The following is a 19809-nucleotide window of genomic DNA, read 5'->3' as shown; positions in this document are numbered from 1 at the left end:
AAGTCTGGAAAAGCAGAGATAAACACAAATATAAACAATTCATCAAGGAAAAGCATTTCAATGAAAATGAACAAAACCCACTGATGTCTGGACGCTGAGAGGAAAACCATCTTGGAAGATAATATACAACTACTCTGACTTCAGCAGAGTCGGCAGAGTGACACCTCTTCCTCTTCTACACCTCTTCTTATCAGCTGCAGCAGCCAATCACGTGGCCGTGCTGGCGGACGGCGACGCAGTGTGCGTGTGAAACTGAGCGGAATTATCCATTTTTCGGCCTCCCGGTGCGTGTTTTTCCTCCCGCGGACGACATGAATAGCGTCGGGGAGGCCTGCACCGATCTGAAGCGGGAGTACGACCAGTGCTTCAACCGCTGGTTCGCCGAGAAGTTCCTGAAGGGCGACCGCAGCGGGGACCCGTGCACGGAGAGCTTCCGCGTGTACCAGCGCTGCGTGCAGAAGGCCATCCGGGAGAAGGAGATCCCGGTGGACGGGGTGGACTTCATGGGCCCCGACAAGGGCTCCGGCAAGGGCCCCGACCCGGGCCCCGGCAGCAAGGAGCGGCCGGAGAGCTGACGGCCTCATCACCGCACTCGGATCCCTCCGCCGCGCTCACCTGGCGCATGCGCAGAGCGGACTCGCCCGCCGCACCGTGATGGAGAGTCTTCCTGGATTCAGATCGAAGCTTTTTTTCCTTTAATGCTTCTTAATCAAACTCTTAATGAACACGGCGGATCGAAGCTCGCCGGGAAGCGGAGCCGAGCCGCCGCAGGAGCCCGCCGTGGAACAGAGACTCGGGTTCCGGCTCTTCGCGCTGATTCTGATTGTTTGAGTGTAATTGAGGGGAAGAAGCAGCCCCGCAGAGTCTGTACGGCAGCGCCTTGCTTTTCCTTTTGTTTTTACAAATGTGGGATTAAACGTGGCCTGGACTCACGCTGTGTGTCGTCTCTGTGAACCAGCCGTGTCAAACACATCCCAGACCCGTTTGTCAAGCCGAAACACAACATGCCAGCTAAACCGTTTTCAGTCGTTCCTTGGTTGCTATGGAAACCAATATCGTCGCTATGAAACGTTTTTACAGTAAAAACCCATGATAGAGTTTTGACTGAAAAAGTTTCAGTGACTTACAAGAAAACATTGTTTTCAGTTATTTCTGTGGTTGCCATGGAGACGTTCCGTGTCAATGCCAAACGTTTCTGAAGCAAAAAATGTTCAAAAAGAAAGTGATGCATTTGCAGCTGAAACATCCTGTGAAAGGCTTCTTCTTCAGCCGCACTGGTTGATAACAGCAGAGTAGCTGAAGGTGCGAACTGGAGCGCATGTGAGAGCGGTTCTGCTGGTCGGAACCTGCTGGGAACAGCCCGACCCGGGACACATCAGACGCCGGCCTTTGGTACGGCTGTAAGTGAAAACATCTGCGGAACATGACACATTCCTCGTGCTGAACACCCTCCAGAGGTTGTGGTGGGAGCCTCATGTTGGACCACCTTCAGACCTTCTCAGATGGTACAAGAACATGTGACTCAACATCTGGATGAGTCGGCCAAGCAACACGATGCTATCTTTATCCTCAAACCTCTGAGGAGTCGTAAAGCCCCTACCACTGACACGTTTTATTTTCATTTCCCGTTCCTGTCTTGAACTTTCTGACATCTGGAGAGACTCCTGCTCTGCAACTGGAGGAGCTCCTGCAGAACAGCTGGGGGCCACAGCGCTCCGGTTCTCCGGTCCCCGTCAGGTTTCAGTTCCAATCACAGAACAGTTCAAATAAAGTCACGTTTTACTGATTCCTCTCAGAAAAGTTTCACAATTTACACAGTAACATTCTGAAAATGTCTGTTTCCATGGAAACATCAAACAGGCTGAAAATGGTGTAGTTCTCATGTTGGTCCACTAGTTGGTGCTGTTGGTGTTTTCTGTAATGAAACCATAGAGAAAAATACACTCTTCAATAGAGAACACGGAGAACAATACACCCCAAACTTATACAATGGTGAAAATGTAGAACAATACACTGATTAAATCCTTTATCGTTTCCGTGTTGGACTTCTCCAGCATGTATGTTCGTGATGAGGGCATTGAGAGCGAACAAACAACTGACAGGCTCTACTCCACCTGGACCCTTACATTATTAACACACTGCTTCATTTTATGAAGCCTGCGGCTTCTTAAATTTGGTGGTGCGGTAATCACACCACCAGGGGGCAGTGTTAAGCAGCAGACAGCAGGCTTCATTAAATAAGGTAATGTTTACTTGTCAGTACACGTGCTGAGTTTATGTACCAGCATGTTAGCTTGAGCATATAATTTACAATCCTGCCTTTGCATGCGGTCGTCGTCAGAGAGATTCTTCCTGATCACATGACCGAGGTGTTGGACTCTGTCTGCAGTGTGGAGCTCAGTTCCACCCTCATTGAAAACAGTCTTCTGGTCCTCTCTTGTCACAGTCATGACCACACTCTTTCTGGTGTTAAACTTGATGCCATATTGTCCCCATGCAGACTCCCAGTGGTTGAGATCCAGTAGAATCTGGTGACAGAAGAATCAGATCATCTGCATCCAGGAGATGGTGGAGGAGCCGGTCGCCCTCCATGCAGCCCGTCTGGACTGGAGCCAGTCTTTGAGAGACATCAGATCGTCCCTGCAGGTTAAACAGCAGGGGGGCAGAACCCCACCCAGTCTGCCTCCATCCGTCACAGGAAAGGTTCCAGAGGTTACATTTTCCCTTCGAACTGGAAGAGTTTGGATTGTACACCAGAAAGGCAGGGTCCATCCTGGTCTCAGTCCGTCTACTGGTCCTAGTTCCAGTCCATATGGTTCTGGTCTCAATCCATCTTCCCCGGGTCCTGGTTCCAGTCCACATTCTCCTGGTCCTGGTCTCAGTCAATATTCTCCTGGTCCTGGGACCAATACTTTGTCTCCTGGTCCTGGTCCCTATTCCATATGGTCCTGGTCTCAGTCCATAATCCCGTGGTCCTGGTCCCAGTCAATATTCTCCTGGTCCTGGTCCCTAGTCCATATGGTTCTAGTCTCTGTCCATATTCTCCTCATCCTGGTTCCAGTACATATGGTCTTGGTCTTCTCCTGGTCCTGGTCCCTATGGTCCTTTTCTCAGTCCATCTTCTCCTGGACTTGGTAGCTTCAGGATCTGATGACATCTTCCGTCTTAAATGGACTGCAGACCCGGACCGGACACCACGTCAGCCCTGGAACCCGTTTCTAAAGACCTCTGACTTCTTTACTTTCACGAAGCGACGTGTCGCTGGTATTTCGAAGACACTCAGTTTGTTGAGGTTCCTGAAGAACCTGGACATTGCAGACAGGAGGGTGATGGGAGGACGAGGACGAGGAGTGGACAGGCCCTCCGCTCTGTTCGGATCTGTCTGAGAACCGGCTTGTTCGGATTTGGTTCTCCTCTTGAAAGGAGGACTGGGGTTCAGTGGACCAGAGAAGAAGGTTCTGTTGGACGTTGCATTCTCCACCGTCTTCCCACCGACCAGGAGAGAGTCCAGGGTTCAGGGAGAGGAGGCAGAAGAGCAAAGGCAGCAGAACCAGAACCAGAGTCAGAGCCAGAAATATAGTCACAATCAGGACCAGAACCAGAATATTATTTCCATTGTCAGTAAAGTACATTCACTGATTAGGAATTTCTTCTGGTGCAGGTACGACATAAACCACAGAAGTAATAAACATAAAGCTCAATAAAAAGGAATATGAGGAACCAGCTGGAGGACTGGAGGCTATGAGCTGATAAAAACTGATATAAAACACTAAACCTCTGAGGTGATTACAGTATAATGTGGTCTGATCACTAGAGACGTGTTTTAAAGGAATACTCTGATGATTTTGATGAGCAGTAGAAGCCATAGACTCAGCTGCTGTGCGCCGGTATATCCTTCCGTGGAGCACTATGCTTGTGCAGATCTGTGTGTATCAACACGCTATTTTAACGGATTGAAAAGGAAAACACGTCTTTTAAATGTTTTATAACCATTCAGATTTACTTCACGTGCTAATACGCCGTCCCCTGGACCACTGGAAGGAGGATTTTGTCCACTTTTGTCAGTCCGGCTCTGTTTCCTCTTCACCTCCCGCAGCTGAGCTAAGCTAACTACGATGCTAACAGCTGGGAGCCAGCTACTGGACGCACAGACACAACAAAAGTATTTATGAGCTTGTTTCACTTTGTAAATGATAGGGATAGGGCGTGGGTCCAAAATCTTCAGAGTATTGCAGTCCACTTCAGCCCAAGCCCAGGAGACATGCAGGAGCCAGGAAGACCAGCGAGACGGGGAGAGGTCAGTAAGCAGCCAGCACCGGGGGTGTGTTAGGAGGCTAGCACCGTGTTAGCACCACGGTCCAGCTGAACGGGGCACCTGGCTTGTCAAATATCCGGACAGAGAAGAATCCCGAGGTTTGTGCAATGATGAGATAAACACAATCTGGGGGAAGGAGGTGGACAGAGTCTACGAGGTTTTTTGAGGCTGTGGGCGAGGACAAGCGGTGAACAGTCAACACCAGCGTCCTCTCCTCTCCCCCAGTCATCACTTTTGCACAAAAGTGGCTTCAACAGATCTGAATTCAGCACCCTAAAATCAATTAACCAATGTCAGTCAAGGTCAGAGTGTGGCAGGGAGACACTTCACATTCTGCTCAGTGTTGTTAAATTATGGCAAGAAGCCACATTTGGTGGCAATTTTGGACGCTGTCTTGAATTTAATTCCAACTACACTGAGATACTGAAGCAGAATCGTGAACCCTCTAATCAATGACTTCTTTGTTCAGTAATAAAATTGTTTCTTCATCTACGTTTCAATACGTCCCAGATGTTCCATCTCAGCAGCAGTTTTGCCATCAAGGTTAGACAAAACATGTTGCTACATTTCCAGCTGTAAAAAAAACAGAGGAAGTCTTCCACTGAATGGCATCTTAATTATGAAAGTTGAGGAGTCATATTACAAGAATGCATTTTCCAACGTGCACCCCAGATGCTGCGCTGTGAGAACAGGAGGTTCGAATGACCTGCAGTCCAGTGGGAGCAGGTTTTCCGCTGGTTCCAAGGCCTTACTCTGAAAGTGCCATTCACCCCCAAAATTTTCTGGTCAAAAATGATTTAACCCCTTTCTTCAATCTGGTAAAGCAGCCATTAAACCCAGTATCATGAGAATGTGAGACGGGCCACGCTCCTCCTCTATCATGGTTTCTGCCTGACTCAGGCAGCAGGAAACATTTTGACTAGAACTTGTCCAGACGTGACTTTACTTGGCTGAAATTTAAAGATGGTGTTATTTTACCCTGAACTCAGTGTTTGTTTCATGTTTGATGGTTCTCCACCTCTTGGTAGACTCTGCTGGTGGACCGCTGCTCTCATGTCTTCATCCGTCCAGACCACAGCTCCCAAACCAAACCTTCATCCTCTCACGCTGGAACAGCTCTGGCAGTTTGGTGCAGACGTCTTCGTTTTCATACTTTGATTCCTCTTGATCAGGGAAATGTCAAGATGAGAGAAGACAGCGTGTCCATGTGTCCAGCAGAGCCGTGCTGCTGATGGAAATGTCTTCTTCAGGGAGACAATGAGGGAAAACTCCATGAGGAGAATTCAGCATCATTCAAGCCTCATTACTGTCCAACCCACACGTCAACAGTTTTGAACATCTGGTTTTGAACTGCAAACACATCACAGCTCATCACACCACCTCTGCAACCACAGCACGTCTTTATCGCTCCGCTAAAACCACATCCACCATTCCTGTCTGAGTTCATGATTTTCTCATCTCACTTTGCACCTCACACTCCAACTTTCTGATTTTGGGGGATTTCAGTATCCATATGGACCCACCCTCCTGCCGACTGGCTGCGGATTTCAGGCAGGTCCTGGACCGCCTCAGCCTCAGCTAATGTGTTGTTGAGAACAGAAACTCAGTGTTCTTCAGGCTCTACTGGACCTTCATGCACCTCTAACAACCAGGACAGTTACCTTCACCCTCTCCGCCCCCTGGTTCACAGAGGAGCTGAGAAATCTGAAAAGGACTGGCCGCATCCGGGAGCGGGCCTGGGTCTCATCTGGGCTGACGGTGCATAAGTTGGCCTACCGGGAACATCAACGGAGATCTGCCAAGGAACTCTCCAAGGCCAGGTCAGCACAGGACTCCAACATCATTGACAATAACCCAGGTAACTCCAAACAGCTCTCCACCACCATCAAACACCGGCTCCACCCTCAGACTCCACCACACCACACCACACCCAAACAGTCACACAGTGCAACAAATTCATGGATTTCTTTACCTCTAAAATAGAAACATTCGTGCTTCTCTCTCCCTCGCCAACAGCTCTGTCCGAACACCTGACACTGCCCCCCCGAACACACACACGCGCACACACGCACACACACACACACGCACACGCACACGCACACGCACACACACACACGCACACACACGCATACACACGCACTTGTTGGGTTTCCCACTCTTTTGGGGACATTCCATTGACTCCCATTCATTTCTAGCCCCTAACCCTGACCCTTACCCTAACCCTAACCCACACCAAAACAATGCATAGCCCCAAAGAAATGTTTTTGCATGTTTACTTTTTTCAGTAACAACAACATGGTCAAGAAAACACTGTTTCCCTTCATGGGGACCCAAGAAATGTCCCCACAAATGACATTGTGCCTGGTTTTCCTATGTTGTGGGGACATTTTGTCCCCACGACCATACGAAAACCCGCACGCGCGCACACACACACACACACACACACACACACACACACACACACACACACACAACTGGCTCACTTCTACCCCACAAATCATCAGTAAATCTAAACCATCCACATGGTCCCCCCACCCCCACCCCCCGCTTAAAGCTCACTGCCACTCCATCAGTCAACTTATCACATTGTCAATCTGTCCCCTCACACTGGCACTCTTCCAGCCCGCCTCACAACGGCTACCATCAAGCCCGTCCTCAAAAACCCACTCTGGATCCCGAACCTCTGTCAAACTACAGACCCATCTCCACCCTCCCCCTCATCTCCACCCTCCCCTTCATCCCCAAAATCCTTGAAAGAATTGTTTTAATCCATCTCCACAACCATCTTAAATCAAACAATCTGTATGATAAATTCCAGCCCGGTTTCCACCCCCTCACAGCACAGAGACACAAATGACCTCCTGGTGACCTCTGACTCCGGCACCACCTCCTTCTCCACCTCTCTGCTGCATTTGATACTGTTGATCACCACCTCCTCCGTCACCGCCTCCAACGCCACATCGGTATCTCTGGCAGCGCCCTCCAGTGGTTTCACTCACACCTCACAGGAAGGACTCAGTTTGTAGTGATTTTACTGCTGATTGCTTTCACTGTTTTTACTGTTTATACTGTCTTATTGGTTTTTTTTTTAATTGTCCTTATCATTGCTTTTATTTTCCTCTTGGTTGTTCACTTTGAGATTTGCCCACAAATGTAAATTGCGTTATAAAAAAAACGTTATTATGTTTTCTGGGTCAAATAGCGCTCTGGTCTCTTGTTAAAAGATATTTGTCACGACTGTATGTCTGCTTCTGGGGTCACAATATTTGTGAACTTTCTAAAGACTTTTTCATCCAAGATGGCTCCAAAAATCACATCTGTCATGAACATTTTCTGGAGTTGATAGTAGTTATACTATCGTCTAAATTCAATGCAACTATATACAGGAGTCAGTCTCCACACATCTAAAATTAATTTTACTATTTGGAAAAACAGAGTTTGTTATATTGAAAAACTGTCAGGAAAGACATCGACAAGGGTTGGAGTACATAGCTGTGATAGTAACAGTTGCATCAAAGGTTTGATGAATTAGAAAATTAAACATGCTCTGTATAGAATTTTGAAGAACACTTCTTTTACTTTTTATCAAATAATATGGGCGGAGCCAGGCCTTGACTGTGTTGGAGGTGGGCGGAGCCAGGCTTTGACTGTGCTGGAGGTGGGCGGAGCTGGGCCTTGACTGTGTTGGAGGTGGGCGGAGCCAGGCTTTGACTGTGCTGGAGGTGGGCGGAGCCAGGCCTTGACTGTGCTGGAGGTGGGCGGAGCCAGGCCTTGACTGTGTTGGAGGTGGGCGGAGCCAGGCCTTGACTGTGTTGGAGGTGGGCGGAGCCAGGCCTTGACTGTGTTGGAGGTGGGCGGAGCCAGGCCTTGACTGTGTTGGAGGTGGGCGGAGCCAGGCCTTGACTGTGTTGGAGGTGGGCGGAGCCGGGCCTTCCTTCATGTCACTTCATCCGCAGGTTGACTGCGGTGTGAAATGACTTGTTCTTGAAAGAGGCTCTGTTTTCTTTCTCATCATTTCTGGGTTCGTTGTTCCTTCTTCGGGGTTCTCAGCTTTCCGATGACGTTCTCGTGACACAACGATCCCAAGGCATCGAGAGCGACATGGCTGCTCCCGTGTGAAGTAAACGCAACATTTTCCAACTTTCTATCAGTAGCGGCCGGTGGCGCGGGGCGCAGGTGGTGAGAGAGCTTGTTTTGTCTGCCCACACTGCCAGCCGCGGGCGGTGTGGTGTTGGTTCACTTCCGCATTGACGGGAGCGCTCGTTTCCACACCCGCACATTCAAGGCGCATTCCAAACAACACAACAGGTAGGCAACGATTATTTTTAATAAACTGGTTTCTTCAACACCGCCCGCCTGGAATGCGCGGGTAGGGAAACGAGCGCTTCCGCCAATGCGGAAGTGAATTAACGCCGCACCGCCCGCCGCTGACGGTGTAGGCGAACGAAACAAGCGCTCCCACCACCCCGCTCACCGGCCGCTACTGCTTTCTATGTGATATATAGATGTAAGTGACATTTATGGAATGAAAATATGTAGAACAAAATGAAGGAATGTGGGTCCTGCATGAATACGCAGGCTTCGGCTGATTGCATGGTCGCATAATCATTATTTTGTCTTGAAGGACTGACATCCAGATGGGTCAAAAGTCTTTAGTCAGCCACCGACTGATCAAGTTCACCCACTCAAAATGAGAACAAAGTCTGAAATCCTCATCAGAGCTACACTTCAGCTGTAGAGACAGAATGTGACAAAAACAAACATTCAGGAAATCACATTGTAGGATTTTTAAATTTATTTGTATTTAATTATGGTGGAAAATTAGTATTTGGTCAATTAAAAAAAAAAAAACTCAACTCAGTACTTTGTCATATAACCTCTGTTGGCAGTGAAAGAGGTCAAAGGTTGACTGTAGGTTTTCAGCAGGTTTCACACAGTGTAGCTGGTATTTCAGTCCATTCCTCCACGCAGTGCTGTTGCCAGGCAACAGGGATGTACAGCTTCACTTCACTTCCTTTTTTTAGTTTGTGTCATCCGCACTTTAAGAGTCGATGGTCACCGTGACAACTGGACGGTCTGTCCAGGCCGACGTCCCTGTTCTCCATTGTGAATGTTCTACTGTATTGTTCTCCGTGTTCTCCTCCGTTAATGTCTCAACAACAACGTGCGTGACGACCAGAGACAAGAATCCCGCCCAAACGCGTCCGTCTCGTCTCAGTTAGATTTTGCCACAGTCCAACATTTCATTTAGTTCTGGCGCCAGGGCGAGGCCCAACATGGCGACCACGGCGGTTTCCAAAGTTTCTGCTGTTGCCGTGGAAACAGACATAATTTCCAGAAGACTGCCACGTGAACGCGAAACTTTCCTCGAACGAAATTGCAACAACGTGTTTTCACTTGAAACATCGCCATGGAAACGGGGTCCGAATGAAAAACCTTGGTCAGACCGGGACGGGTCTCTTCAGCCGCGGCGCCGCCGCTTGCTGGGCGCTGCCTTTTTGCAGAACTGAGAGTTCATCATCTGCACCACCTCCGTCAGCCTCTCCAGGAAGGTCTGTCCGTTTTCCTCCTGCAGGAGTTCGCAGTGAAGACAGTCCGAGTCGGGCTGTGGACACACAGGAAAGACGAACATCAGCTCAACAGCAGTCTTTCCTCCTGCTGCTGTCATGAGTTTTGATTAAAACAATCTCAAAAGGATCCGCTGCTGTGCGCTGACCATATATGGTTAAATGTGGGCGTGGCTTGGTTGGAAGTTATCGGTTGGACTTTGCTTTGGTGAAGGTAAGAGCTCCAGGGAGCAGGGAGAGCGACCTTCTGTCACATCTTAATGAAGTTTTGTGTGTGGACAGCATTGGCCTAGGTCGAAACTCAGATGCAATATAAAGTGGTTGTCATGGTAACGAAGGTCGGGCTTCTAACATTGGCCGGACACAATTGACATTTTGAAAAATCAGCCCATGCTGGAGCCGGCGGAAATAAAGCGCACATGGTGGGACACAGTTTCTTAAGTTTACATATGTAGAACTGAGTCTCCTCTGATGGAAACATCAACAATCAGACGTTTACTGTCTGATGACAAATGATCAAAGATTTCAATCTGGAAAAATAATGAAAAGCAGCCTGTGAAGGAGCGTTGCTGTCGGGACATCTGGTCTATGAGCGGAGCTGTGAATGAAACGAGGCTTCGTGGGGAAACGACAGGACAGGAGACAGAAACAGCATCAGCTCTGGGGTCTGGCTGGAATCCTCAAAGCGCTGACGCTTGGGCAGCGGGTCAGTGAAGGCGTCACTCAAAATTTGATACCAGCACCAAACTGGCACAAACACTCCTCATGGGTTAGTTTAAAAAACAAAATGCTGCTCAGAGTCACTGGGGAGGAAGCTTTTCGACAGCGCTCCATCTCGGCTGCATCTCTACAGACAACGAGGCTAATGCAACTTTTTGAAAACAACTCCCAAAGTGGAACCTTTCGAAGATTCTTCAGCTTTGCTTCCATGGACATGAGGAAAATGCAACTTTTTGAAAAGGAGTACTAGTTTTAGGGTTGACGGTCACCGTAATCCCACTTGGTTTTCTGTCCATTCGAATGTAGGTGTTCTCCATTGTAAATGTTTAGACTGTATTGTTCCCTGTGTTCTCCATTCTTAGTGTTTACAGTGTATTGTTCTCTACAGAATGTGTGTGTGGTTTCATTGGTAAAACAATCAACATGGTCACAACATCATTTTCAGTGTTTCACCTGTTGCCATGGAAACCGGTATCGTTTAAAAAATGTCGCCATGTAAACGTGAAACTTTTCTGCAGCAACAGCAGAGAAACGGTGCGTTTTGGCTCAAGGTGTGGCGTGAGGGACTGAGACATCAACTGTCCTGAGAGAGGTCATCAGGTCCATGTGGATCGGTCCCATCATGCTTTGCACTCGCTCGTTGACGTCAGTCTAATCAGACAGAAGTGTTTACATGACGCAGCGTCGGTCAGATTGAACCGGTTCGAACCGCGGCGGCTGTTCTCACCTGCTGGAATCTGCGGGAGGTTTTGTTGAGGGCGTTGCTCAGGGACAGACGGACGTTGGTGATCTCCCACTCCTTCATCAGAACCTTCATCTCGGCAGCAAAACATCGGAGTGTGGCGCCGGGGCAATTCTGCTGGAGGGCGGGGTCACACCACCAACACACCAACAACGACAACAACAACAACACCAGTCAAACTCAGAATTCTCTTTGACCAACACTCTCGTTTCAAAGTTCCTGACAGGTCAAACTTCTTCACAGTCCTCAGTTATAAACTGAGAGTTACTTGAAAGAAAAACAGATTGTTTTCAATGTTGACAGCAGCAGAGGCGGCTTCAATTTTTAAGAACTGTCCTGTCCATCTCAAGTAGAGCTAACATCCAGACTGTAGAGCATCTTCCTCCTCTAACTGCTCTAACAGGGGACTAACTCAACTCAACTCAACTTTATTTATAATGCACTTTAAGACAACCACTGTGGTGACAAAGTACTGAACAAGGGCAAGGAAAAAAGAAGCTCTGTCTCCTCTGAGGTTATGTCTAGACCCGGGCACCTCCAGGAGCAGCTGATCAGCTGACCTGAGCCTCCGTCTGGACCCGGAGACCTCCAGGAGCAGCTGATCAGCTGACCTGAGCCTCCGTCTGGACCCGGGCACCTCCAGGAGCAGCTGATCAGCTGACCTGAGCCTTCAAGCAGGAGTGTAGGGGTGAAGCAGCTCAGAGAGGTAAGATGGGGTGAGACCATTTGGCGATTTATATAAAATAAAAGAATCTCTGAAGGTGACGAGCAGCCAGTGGAGGGAGGCCAGGATGGGAGTGACGTGTCCCTCTTACGTCCTCCAGTTAGGAGCTGAGCTGCTGCATTTTGAACTAACTGGAAACAGGCGAGGGACGACTGGCTGACGCCATCATAAAGTGCATTACAGTGATCCTGCCGAGATGTAATGAAGGCATGGATTACTGTGTTAAAGTGCTAGATTCTGTCTGAAAGTGCTGGATTATTGTCTCATAGTGCTGGATTAATGTCTCATGAGCCCTGAGGAACCCCATGAGAAAGAGAACTCGACAAGGATTCCAAGCTGGCAAGGCTGACTCACATGAATCTGTCTGCCAGGTAGAACCTAAACCATGCGAGTGCACGACCACTGAGACCCAGCAGGTGCTGCAGCCGGGATATCAGGATGTCGTGGTCCACTGTGTCGAATGCAGCAGAACCAGAACCATGTGGTCACCAGAACCATCAGCCAGGAAGACATCATTGAAATCCCTGAGCAGTGCTGAGTTTTGTTAGCCGTTAGCAGCGCTGGCCAGCCGGCTGTGGGACCAGGACGGGCCCTCCCTGCCTCTTTGGGGGTCTGGCAGAACTGCTGTATGGGGGCGGAGGAACCGCATGGCTTGGGCAGTCTCTGTGAAATCTGTCCAATCACGGGTCATTACCTCCTCTCAGAGGCGGGCTTTGAAACTCGGCTCCAGTTTCAAATACACACCACAGCTAAACCAGGCATCGACTGCTGCAGTGAAGATCACTGTTGGCCAACTGAGAGAACTGCCAACCAGATCAAATCCTGCATGACTTCACCAAGACCAGAGAGAATCTCGCCAAGACCAACGGTTTGGTTTCTGCAGGTGAGAAACAGAACGACATGAAGACATTGTCCCGGCAGGCGATGGCGCCAACAGGAGGACGATACATCATGGTTTTCAGTGTAGATGCCTCAGGCCGTAAAGGCGAGAAGAAAAGAAAGCCAAAGAAAACTGGCAGAAAGTTCACCAGGAAGCTCTGGGAGGATGAAGGAGGAGGAGGAAACTGCAGAGTCAGATCGGCTCTTTTTCAGGAACCTCCATAAGCTCTGATTATTAATGGTCCCTTTTACAAGTGTTGCTGCTGATACAGCCCGATGATCAATGGCTGTTGTTTATTGGTTGGAATTATAGTTTCTGCCTGCCATCAATAATTAGCATTCCAGCCATTTGTTCATGTTTTGATATTATTTCATTTGATGCTATATTTTGTGACTGTAACTCTTCGGCGGATGTACTTCTGAGCAGGGCCGTCAGTCCCGCCGGTGTTCATGGGACGGAGCAGACTGCAGCCATTCTGAGGCGAGGCTGTGGACGGCGCTCGGAAAACGGACCATTGGAGGCACGACTGCCTGAGTTTGCTGTTAACTGTGTGGCTGTACTTTGTGGAAGTAATAAATGGAAATTCGTCCCCAGCGGAAGCCATGCCTGGACATTTACAGTGCCAGCTGCGCCTCTGCGTCATAAATTCCACCTTCCTGCAGTAGAGTGACACTAAAAGTAGACCTCGGGTGATGCTTTCCAGGTAATTAAATACAACACAGTATTTGCATCATAATTCTGCCCGGTAGTGAGACAGTCTATTGATTAGTGATCTTTGTGAAAACAGGTCGTGTCTTAAATGAACTGAAGACTCGGACCGGATGTGATGCCAGCAAGGAACCAGTTTCTGTGGACTTCTAACTTATTTACTTGCACTTTCATTGTGAGTTTACAGATTCAGATTGTTTTCCTCGACATGTGAAGCGATGTGTGGCTGGATTTTGCTCTAACACGCTCAGAGACGGAGTTTGTTTCTTCAGATTTCCAGAGAAAGACAAACATTGCAGAGAGGAGGGTGAAACAAGGACGAGGACGAGGAGTGGAGCCACTTTACTCTTGTAACCTGAGATACACCCATAAAACCAACTCAAAGTCTGCATTGCTGATTAAATAACCCACCATGAGTCATTCTAACCTAAATCACTTTCGTTGGGGTTAGACCTGGACGGTTCACCCAGGTGGAGGATTAGCCAATGCTTGATCACAGAAAGAGAAAATAATTTTATATTTCACAGTTTCAGTCTTTTTGCTTTGATTGTTTCTTGTTTGGGTGAACATAGGCTTCTTCAAATTTGCCATATATATAAATAAATAAACAGAATATATGATAATATTAGGGCTGTCAAAACTGGCATGATAATAAGGAGTTAATTCAAACTCCTATTAATGCCACTAATTTATTTGATGCATAATTCGCACAGGTTTTGTGACCTTTGTCTTGCACCGCAGTTTGGGAAACTGAGAGGTATGTGATGTGATGTGATGCTGCACACTCCTGTACAGCTGGTGGCGCTATGTAAGTAAGTAAAATTCATTGAGATCAGATCAGCCATCATAAAGTGGTAAAAAAAAAAAAAACATATAAAGATCAGACATATAGAGCACATAAGATAAGAGATGGTAAAACATTGCACATTACATAAAAAAAGAGCGATGATAAATCATATAGACAGTAAATGGTACAGCCAAGAGAACGCTGAGTCAGTGGGTCTAGAATGCCTGATGGAACAGAAATGTTTTCAAGTGTTTTTTGAAGGCATCCACCGAGTCTGGAGGAAGCTCATTCCAGAGGCGCGGCGGTGGATGTGAACCAGCGGTCACCCCCAATTTTAAAACGAGCCCGAGAGACTCTCAGCGGGCTCTGCTCAGAGGACTTCAGGCTTCGAGGTCGAGCTGTACAGCTTGATTAAGTCTCTGATGTACATGGGATCCTGGCCATGTAGGGCTCGGAAGGTCAGTACCAGGATTTTAAACTGGACAGGGAACACAGCAGGGGGCCCGAGGAGAGATTTTAAACTGGACTCACAGCAGGGAGCTGTGAGATTTTAACAGGCGTGATGTGGGACCTCCTGCAGGAGCTGGTCAGCAGCCTCGCAGCTGAGTTTTGGACATACGGGAGACGAGCAGCTCTTTCTTGTGAACGGGCTGCAGCAGTAGATGCAGTATGTCGAGCTGCGAGGATATGAATGCATGAGTGATCATTTCGAGCTTGTTTTTTAGACACCATGGGTCTGAGCTTAGCGATATTGAGCAGCTGGAAGAAACAGTTTCTAAGCAGCTGCTTTGAGTGGTGGTCTAATCACATGGCGCTGTCAAAGATCATCCCAAGGTTCCTCAGTTCAGTTTTGGTTGAGGGGCTCAGATCACCAAGGTGCTGCTTAATGGTGGGACGGCTCTGTCCGGGGCAATGAGGAGAATCTCTGTTTTTCCTGAATTTAGTTTTAGGCTGTTGTCACTGAACCACTGCTTGATTAGTAACAAGCATTCCATTAAGGAGCTCAGTTTGTGGGTCTCAGAAGGCTTGAAAGAGCAGAACAGCTGAAGGTCGTCAGCAAATAGGTGGAAGGAGACACTGGACTGCTGGATTATCTGACCCAGAGGAAGAACATACAGCAGGAACAGGCGGCGTCCCAGAGCCGAGCCCTGAGGCACACCACACTGCAGGCTGGCTGGTTGGCTGACACACTGAAGCTCCTACCAGCCGGGTATGAGGAGAACCACTGAAGCTCTGGACCTCACAGGCCAGTCAGGTCCTGCAGCCTGGTTATCAGGATCTAGTGGTCAACTGAGTCAAAGTTCGAGGACAGGTCCACTAGGACTAGAACTGTATGTCTCTCTGAGTCGGCAGACATCAGGATTTTGCTGGACACTTTCAGTACAGCAGTCCCTATAGAGTATTTGCAGCTGACGCCACACACCCGGCCTCGGAATGCTGGCCAGGTAGTCGCCGCCATGTTGGAGTGAAAACAAACATTCAGGCGCATGACGCTCTTTCACTATTCGAGTGGATTATGCCACTAATTTTGGTCAGAGGAGCATGAATAGATGGAAAATGACCACAGAATGGTAAGGAAATGAAACATGTTGTGTTTGGTGTGAACAGCTTTGTGATTTGGCGAAGACGTGTGTGAGAAACATGATCTGAGGTGCTGGCTGTGAAATGTGAAGATCGGTTTTAGGTTTGTTTTGCTGCTGACGGGAGCTGGTCGGCTCAGAGAATATTCTGCCTGGTGTCATTTTAAGGTGTAGATTTTCTAGTTTCATATGAGACCCAATACGTTATGGTGGAGCAAGCGGATCTCTGGTTCTGGAGTGTTTTGTGTCTGGAGGTGCGGGTGAGGGGGGCCTGTCGAATTGTTGCATCTGGATTTTAAAGTTGTTCTAAAACAAACACTCAAAGTGCAGCTGGAGCGTTCAGTTGGTGAGATTAAGGGTGAATTCCAATTCTCCCCTTAGCCCTCGCCCTTGGCCCTAACCCTTCGTTTTGCGCGTTCACGTGAAGTGGTAGTGGTGTCCCAATTCTACTTCCTCCCCCTTCAGACCGAGGGGGAGGGCGGTGTGCTGGGGCTATCTGGCCTTCGAAACGGAGATTTTCCGGGGGCGCACTAGAAAACGAGGGCTATGTGAAATTTCCCACACTGCGCTGGGAAATGCCGGCAAAATGGTGAAGAAAACATCCGCGGCAGCCAAAGAAATCTACAAATGTGAGTATTTCTTGTAAAAAACAAACAAACAAACAATATTTTATGGTCGCTGCAATGTTACGTGACAGCTCGTTAGCGTTAAGTGCATCTGCTCATGTAACGTTAACGATTAACTTGTTTTAATTTCTGCACGACCATGACACGTTTTATTGATATTACCACAGCCTGCTTTTCTGCTTTGAGCGTATAAGACACCTGAAAATATGCTATATTGATGGCAGGCAGAAAATATGTCATTTGTGCTCCGCTAGTAAAGTGAACATTACCGGACCCGGACCAAACCCTAGAAATGGCATTAACATGGTAATAGTTTATTTTTGGCGCTAAGGAAAAGTCATTTTGTGTGAAATAAAACATTTTCTGGGGCTAATTCTGAAACCCGGAAGAGAAAACGCTCTGTTTCACTGAAACCCCGCCTCTCCCCCTGTGGACTTTGACTGACAGCTACTTCAACCAATCAGCGCTTCAAAACAAATACGCTGGCTAGCTTTAGCCTTTAGCTTTAGCTTCTCCACACACAAAGACACGCGAAAACATCTTTTCCTGTTAGAAACTCACCAAGCGCAGACCCTTCAGACCCTTCAGACTCTTCAGACTCTTGCTCTTGCTTGACTGTTGCTTTCAGACGATGATTAAAGTTTATCTCTGTAATCAGAGTTAGAAAAAAGCAGCAACGCTGATTGCCGAGGGCCTGCGGGAGGGGGGCTCAGGGGAGCCATCTTCTCTGTGTGACGTCAACATGGGAAACAGAGCGTTTTCACGGTGCGGGAGGGGCTGCCTCTCTGAGCAGCACAAACACAAGGAAAGCTCAAACACACAGGCACGAGGGAAAGAAACGCTTTGGGGGTGTTTTTGGTGAGTACATGACTATATAACAAGGTTAAAACATACAAAAAGTGAATTTTGCATAATACAGCCCCTTTAACATCAACGAGCACCGCTGGGATCATATGATTGATGAAAAATGAAACGTGTGGGTTGTGAATGAATAATTCCTTCACAGCAGTGCTGCATATCAACCTGACAATTGTGAAAACGTTATATAATAAAATAACCAGCCTGGCAGCAGATTACAACAACATACTACTTGTGCTTTTAACAGCTGTATCTCTGTTTTGTGTCATAACTTTTCACTCATATTTCACTTAACTACTGGTTTGAAAAAAATGTTTATTTTGGTTGTTGTGCAATATTGATGGTGGATGTTTACACACAGCTTTTTTACATGTTTATACTATTTTATTAATTTTGGAGCAAAAAAAGTTAAAACTGTTGCTGGTAATGCCAATTGCATAATAAAATGCATTCTTTCTATTTTGTATGAATTATTATTAACATTTTTAAGCAGCACACAGAAAAAGCAGAAAAAAACAATCCAATTGCCAGGAAAGGGAGATTAGTGCAGCTGGAGACGCATCGCAAGTCTTTTGTAAACAATACCAGCCTCAGTTTACTCTGTCACGGGCGACTACTGATGACGTGTGATGATCTTGAAGGGTTGTCCCATTTCTTAGGGGAGAATTTCAGGCCCTACCCCTTGACACTCCGTTTCAAGGGCTAGGGCGAGGGGGAGGGATGAAAAATAGAACTGGAATTGGGCCTAAGACTTCTTGTTTGAGACACAATTGAAAGGAACCACCCTCACAGCATTTTAGTCACTTTTTACACTGGTTGAAGTGGAGCAGACGGCTGCTGGACCTGGGACAGGGTCCGTCGGGCTGAACAGGTTAAATGACTTCCAGGATGAACAAGTCCATTCTGGCTGGAGTTTAACTCTGACATGTAAGCTAGCAGATCTACGCACCGTAGACTTTGCAAGAACGTTGTCCGTGTTGTCTCAGTGCTCCACAAAGCCGGACACAAAATACTTGTATGAATCCAGGCTCTTCTGTGCCTTCATCGCTGCTTTTGTGGATGCCGAAGAACTGATTAGATAACCGATTAGATAACAGTAAATGTCTGCGTACCCCAGATCAGGGAGTTCTTGAGTCTCAGTCGTGCATGCTTGGAATAGGCGGCTGGCTTCAAGTACGGGTCCTGCTGGAGCCTGGAATCCGTAGTTTCTCCTGGTTTCAGTCTTTGTGTTACGTCAAGATTGTCCACTTGATCTGACAACACAACAATATCCCTACTCTCCTTATCAGATGACATTTTCAACGTTAAAGAACACCGAACGCACTACTGTATATGAATGAAACTACGTGTCACTGCTTGTTTTCACTCCAATATGGTGGCGGTCCTCCGGTTGCCAACTCCAGGTCACGTGACTGCAGATACTCTATAGAGCGGTGTTTCCGAAAGCTTGACTGAAAGCATGCAGTCGTAGAACCTAAACTTAAGAAATCAAACTTGTACCAACATGAACTCAAAAACTCCAGGCCCATATCTAAACTCCCCTGTTTGTCCAGACTGTTAGAAAAGGTGGTGGCGAAACAGCTCACATCTTTATTTACAAGCGTATGACATCTATGACATTTTTCAGTCAGGCTTTCGCAAACAACACTCTACAGAGACTGCGCTACTGAAAGTGTCCAGCGACATCCTGATGTCTGCCGACTCGGGGAGGTGCACAGTGCTGGTCCTGGTGGACCTGTCTTCAGCCTTTGACCCAGTTGACCATCAGATCCTGACAAGCAGGCTGCAGGACCTGCAGGGCCACTGTCAGGTCCAGTGCTCCAGTGGTTCTCCTCCTACATGGCTGCTAGGAGCTTCAGTGTGTCAGCCAACCACATCATGTCTGAGCCAGCCAGCCTGCAGTGCGGTGTGCCTCAGGGCTCAGTTCTGGGACCCCTCCTGTTCCTTCTGTATTTGCTTCCTCTGGGTCATATAATCCAGCAGTTCAGCGATGTCTCGTACCACCTATTTGCAGACGACCTGCAGCTGTACTGCTCCTTCAAACCCTCTGAAGCCCACAAACTGAGCTCCCTGATGAACTGCTTATCAGTAATCAAGCAGTGCCTCAGAGACAACAGCCTCCAACTAAACTCAGGAAAAACAGAGACCCTCATCATCGCCCCAGACAGTGCCATTGCTACTATTGAGCAGCACCTTGGTGATCTGAGCCCCTCAACCAAAACTGAACTGAGGAACCTTGGGATGATCTTTGACAGCTCCATGTCACTAGACCATGACTCAAAGCAGCTGCTTAGAAACTGTT

The 19809-nt window shown here is 47.9% G+C and overlaps 2 protein-coding genes across 2 annotated transcripts in view; one reads left to right on the top strand and one right to left on the bottom strand.

Annotated features, from left to right (window-relative positions):
• Positions 1 to 187: 187 nt before the first annotated feature.
• triap1 (TP53 regulated inhibitor of apoptosis 1) lies at positions 188 to 933 on the top strand. Its single transcript, XM_030108643.1, has one exon. It carries the CDS (start codon positions 312 to 314, stop codon positions 573 to 575), a length of 264 nt encoding a protein of 87 aa, XP_029964503.1. The 5' UTR covers positions 188 to 311; the 3' UTR covers positions 576 to 933.
• A 5805-nt stretch (positions 934 to 6738) lies between these two features.
• The window catches only part of LOC115400550 (pleckstrin homology domain containing, family G (with RhoGef domain) member 2), a 96733-nt gene continuing 83662 nt past the window's right edge, over positions 6739 to 19809 (bottom strand). The window contains exon 23 of the transcript XR_003932812.1: positions 6739 to 6789. The gene's annotated coding sequence lies outside the window, so the exon portion shown is untranslated. The remainder of the gene's footprint in view (positions 6790 to 19809) is intronic.

Source organism: Salarias fasciatus, chromosome 14, assembly GCF_902148845.1.
Source record: "Salarias fasciatus chromosome 14, fSalaFa1.1, whole genome shotgun sequence".
Lineage (NCBI taxonomy): Eukaryota > Metazoa > Chordata > Actinopteri > Blenniiformes > Blenniidae > Salarias > Salarias fasciatus.
Note: the sequence above shows the minus strand (reverse complement) of the source record. Positions and strands in the feature narration are given on the sequence as shown.

Excerpts from the sequence above, each read along its gene's own strand:
- triap1 (XM_030108643.1), top strand. The coding sequence starts at position 312 with ATGAATAGCGTCGGGGAGGCCTGCACCGATCTGAAGCGGGAGTACGAC.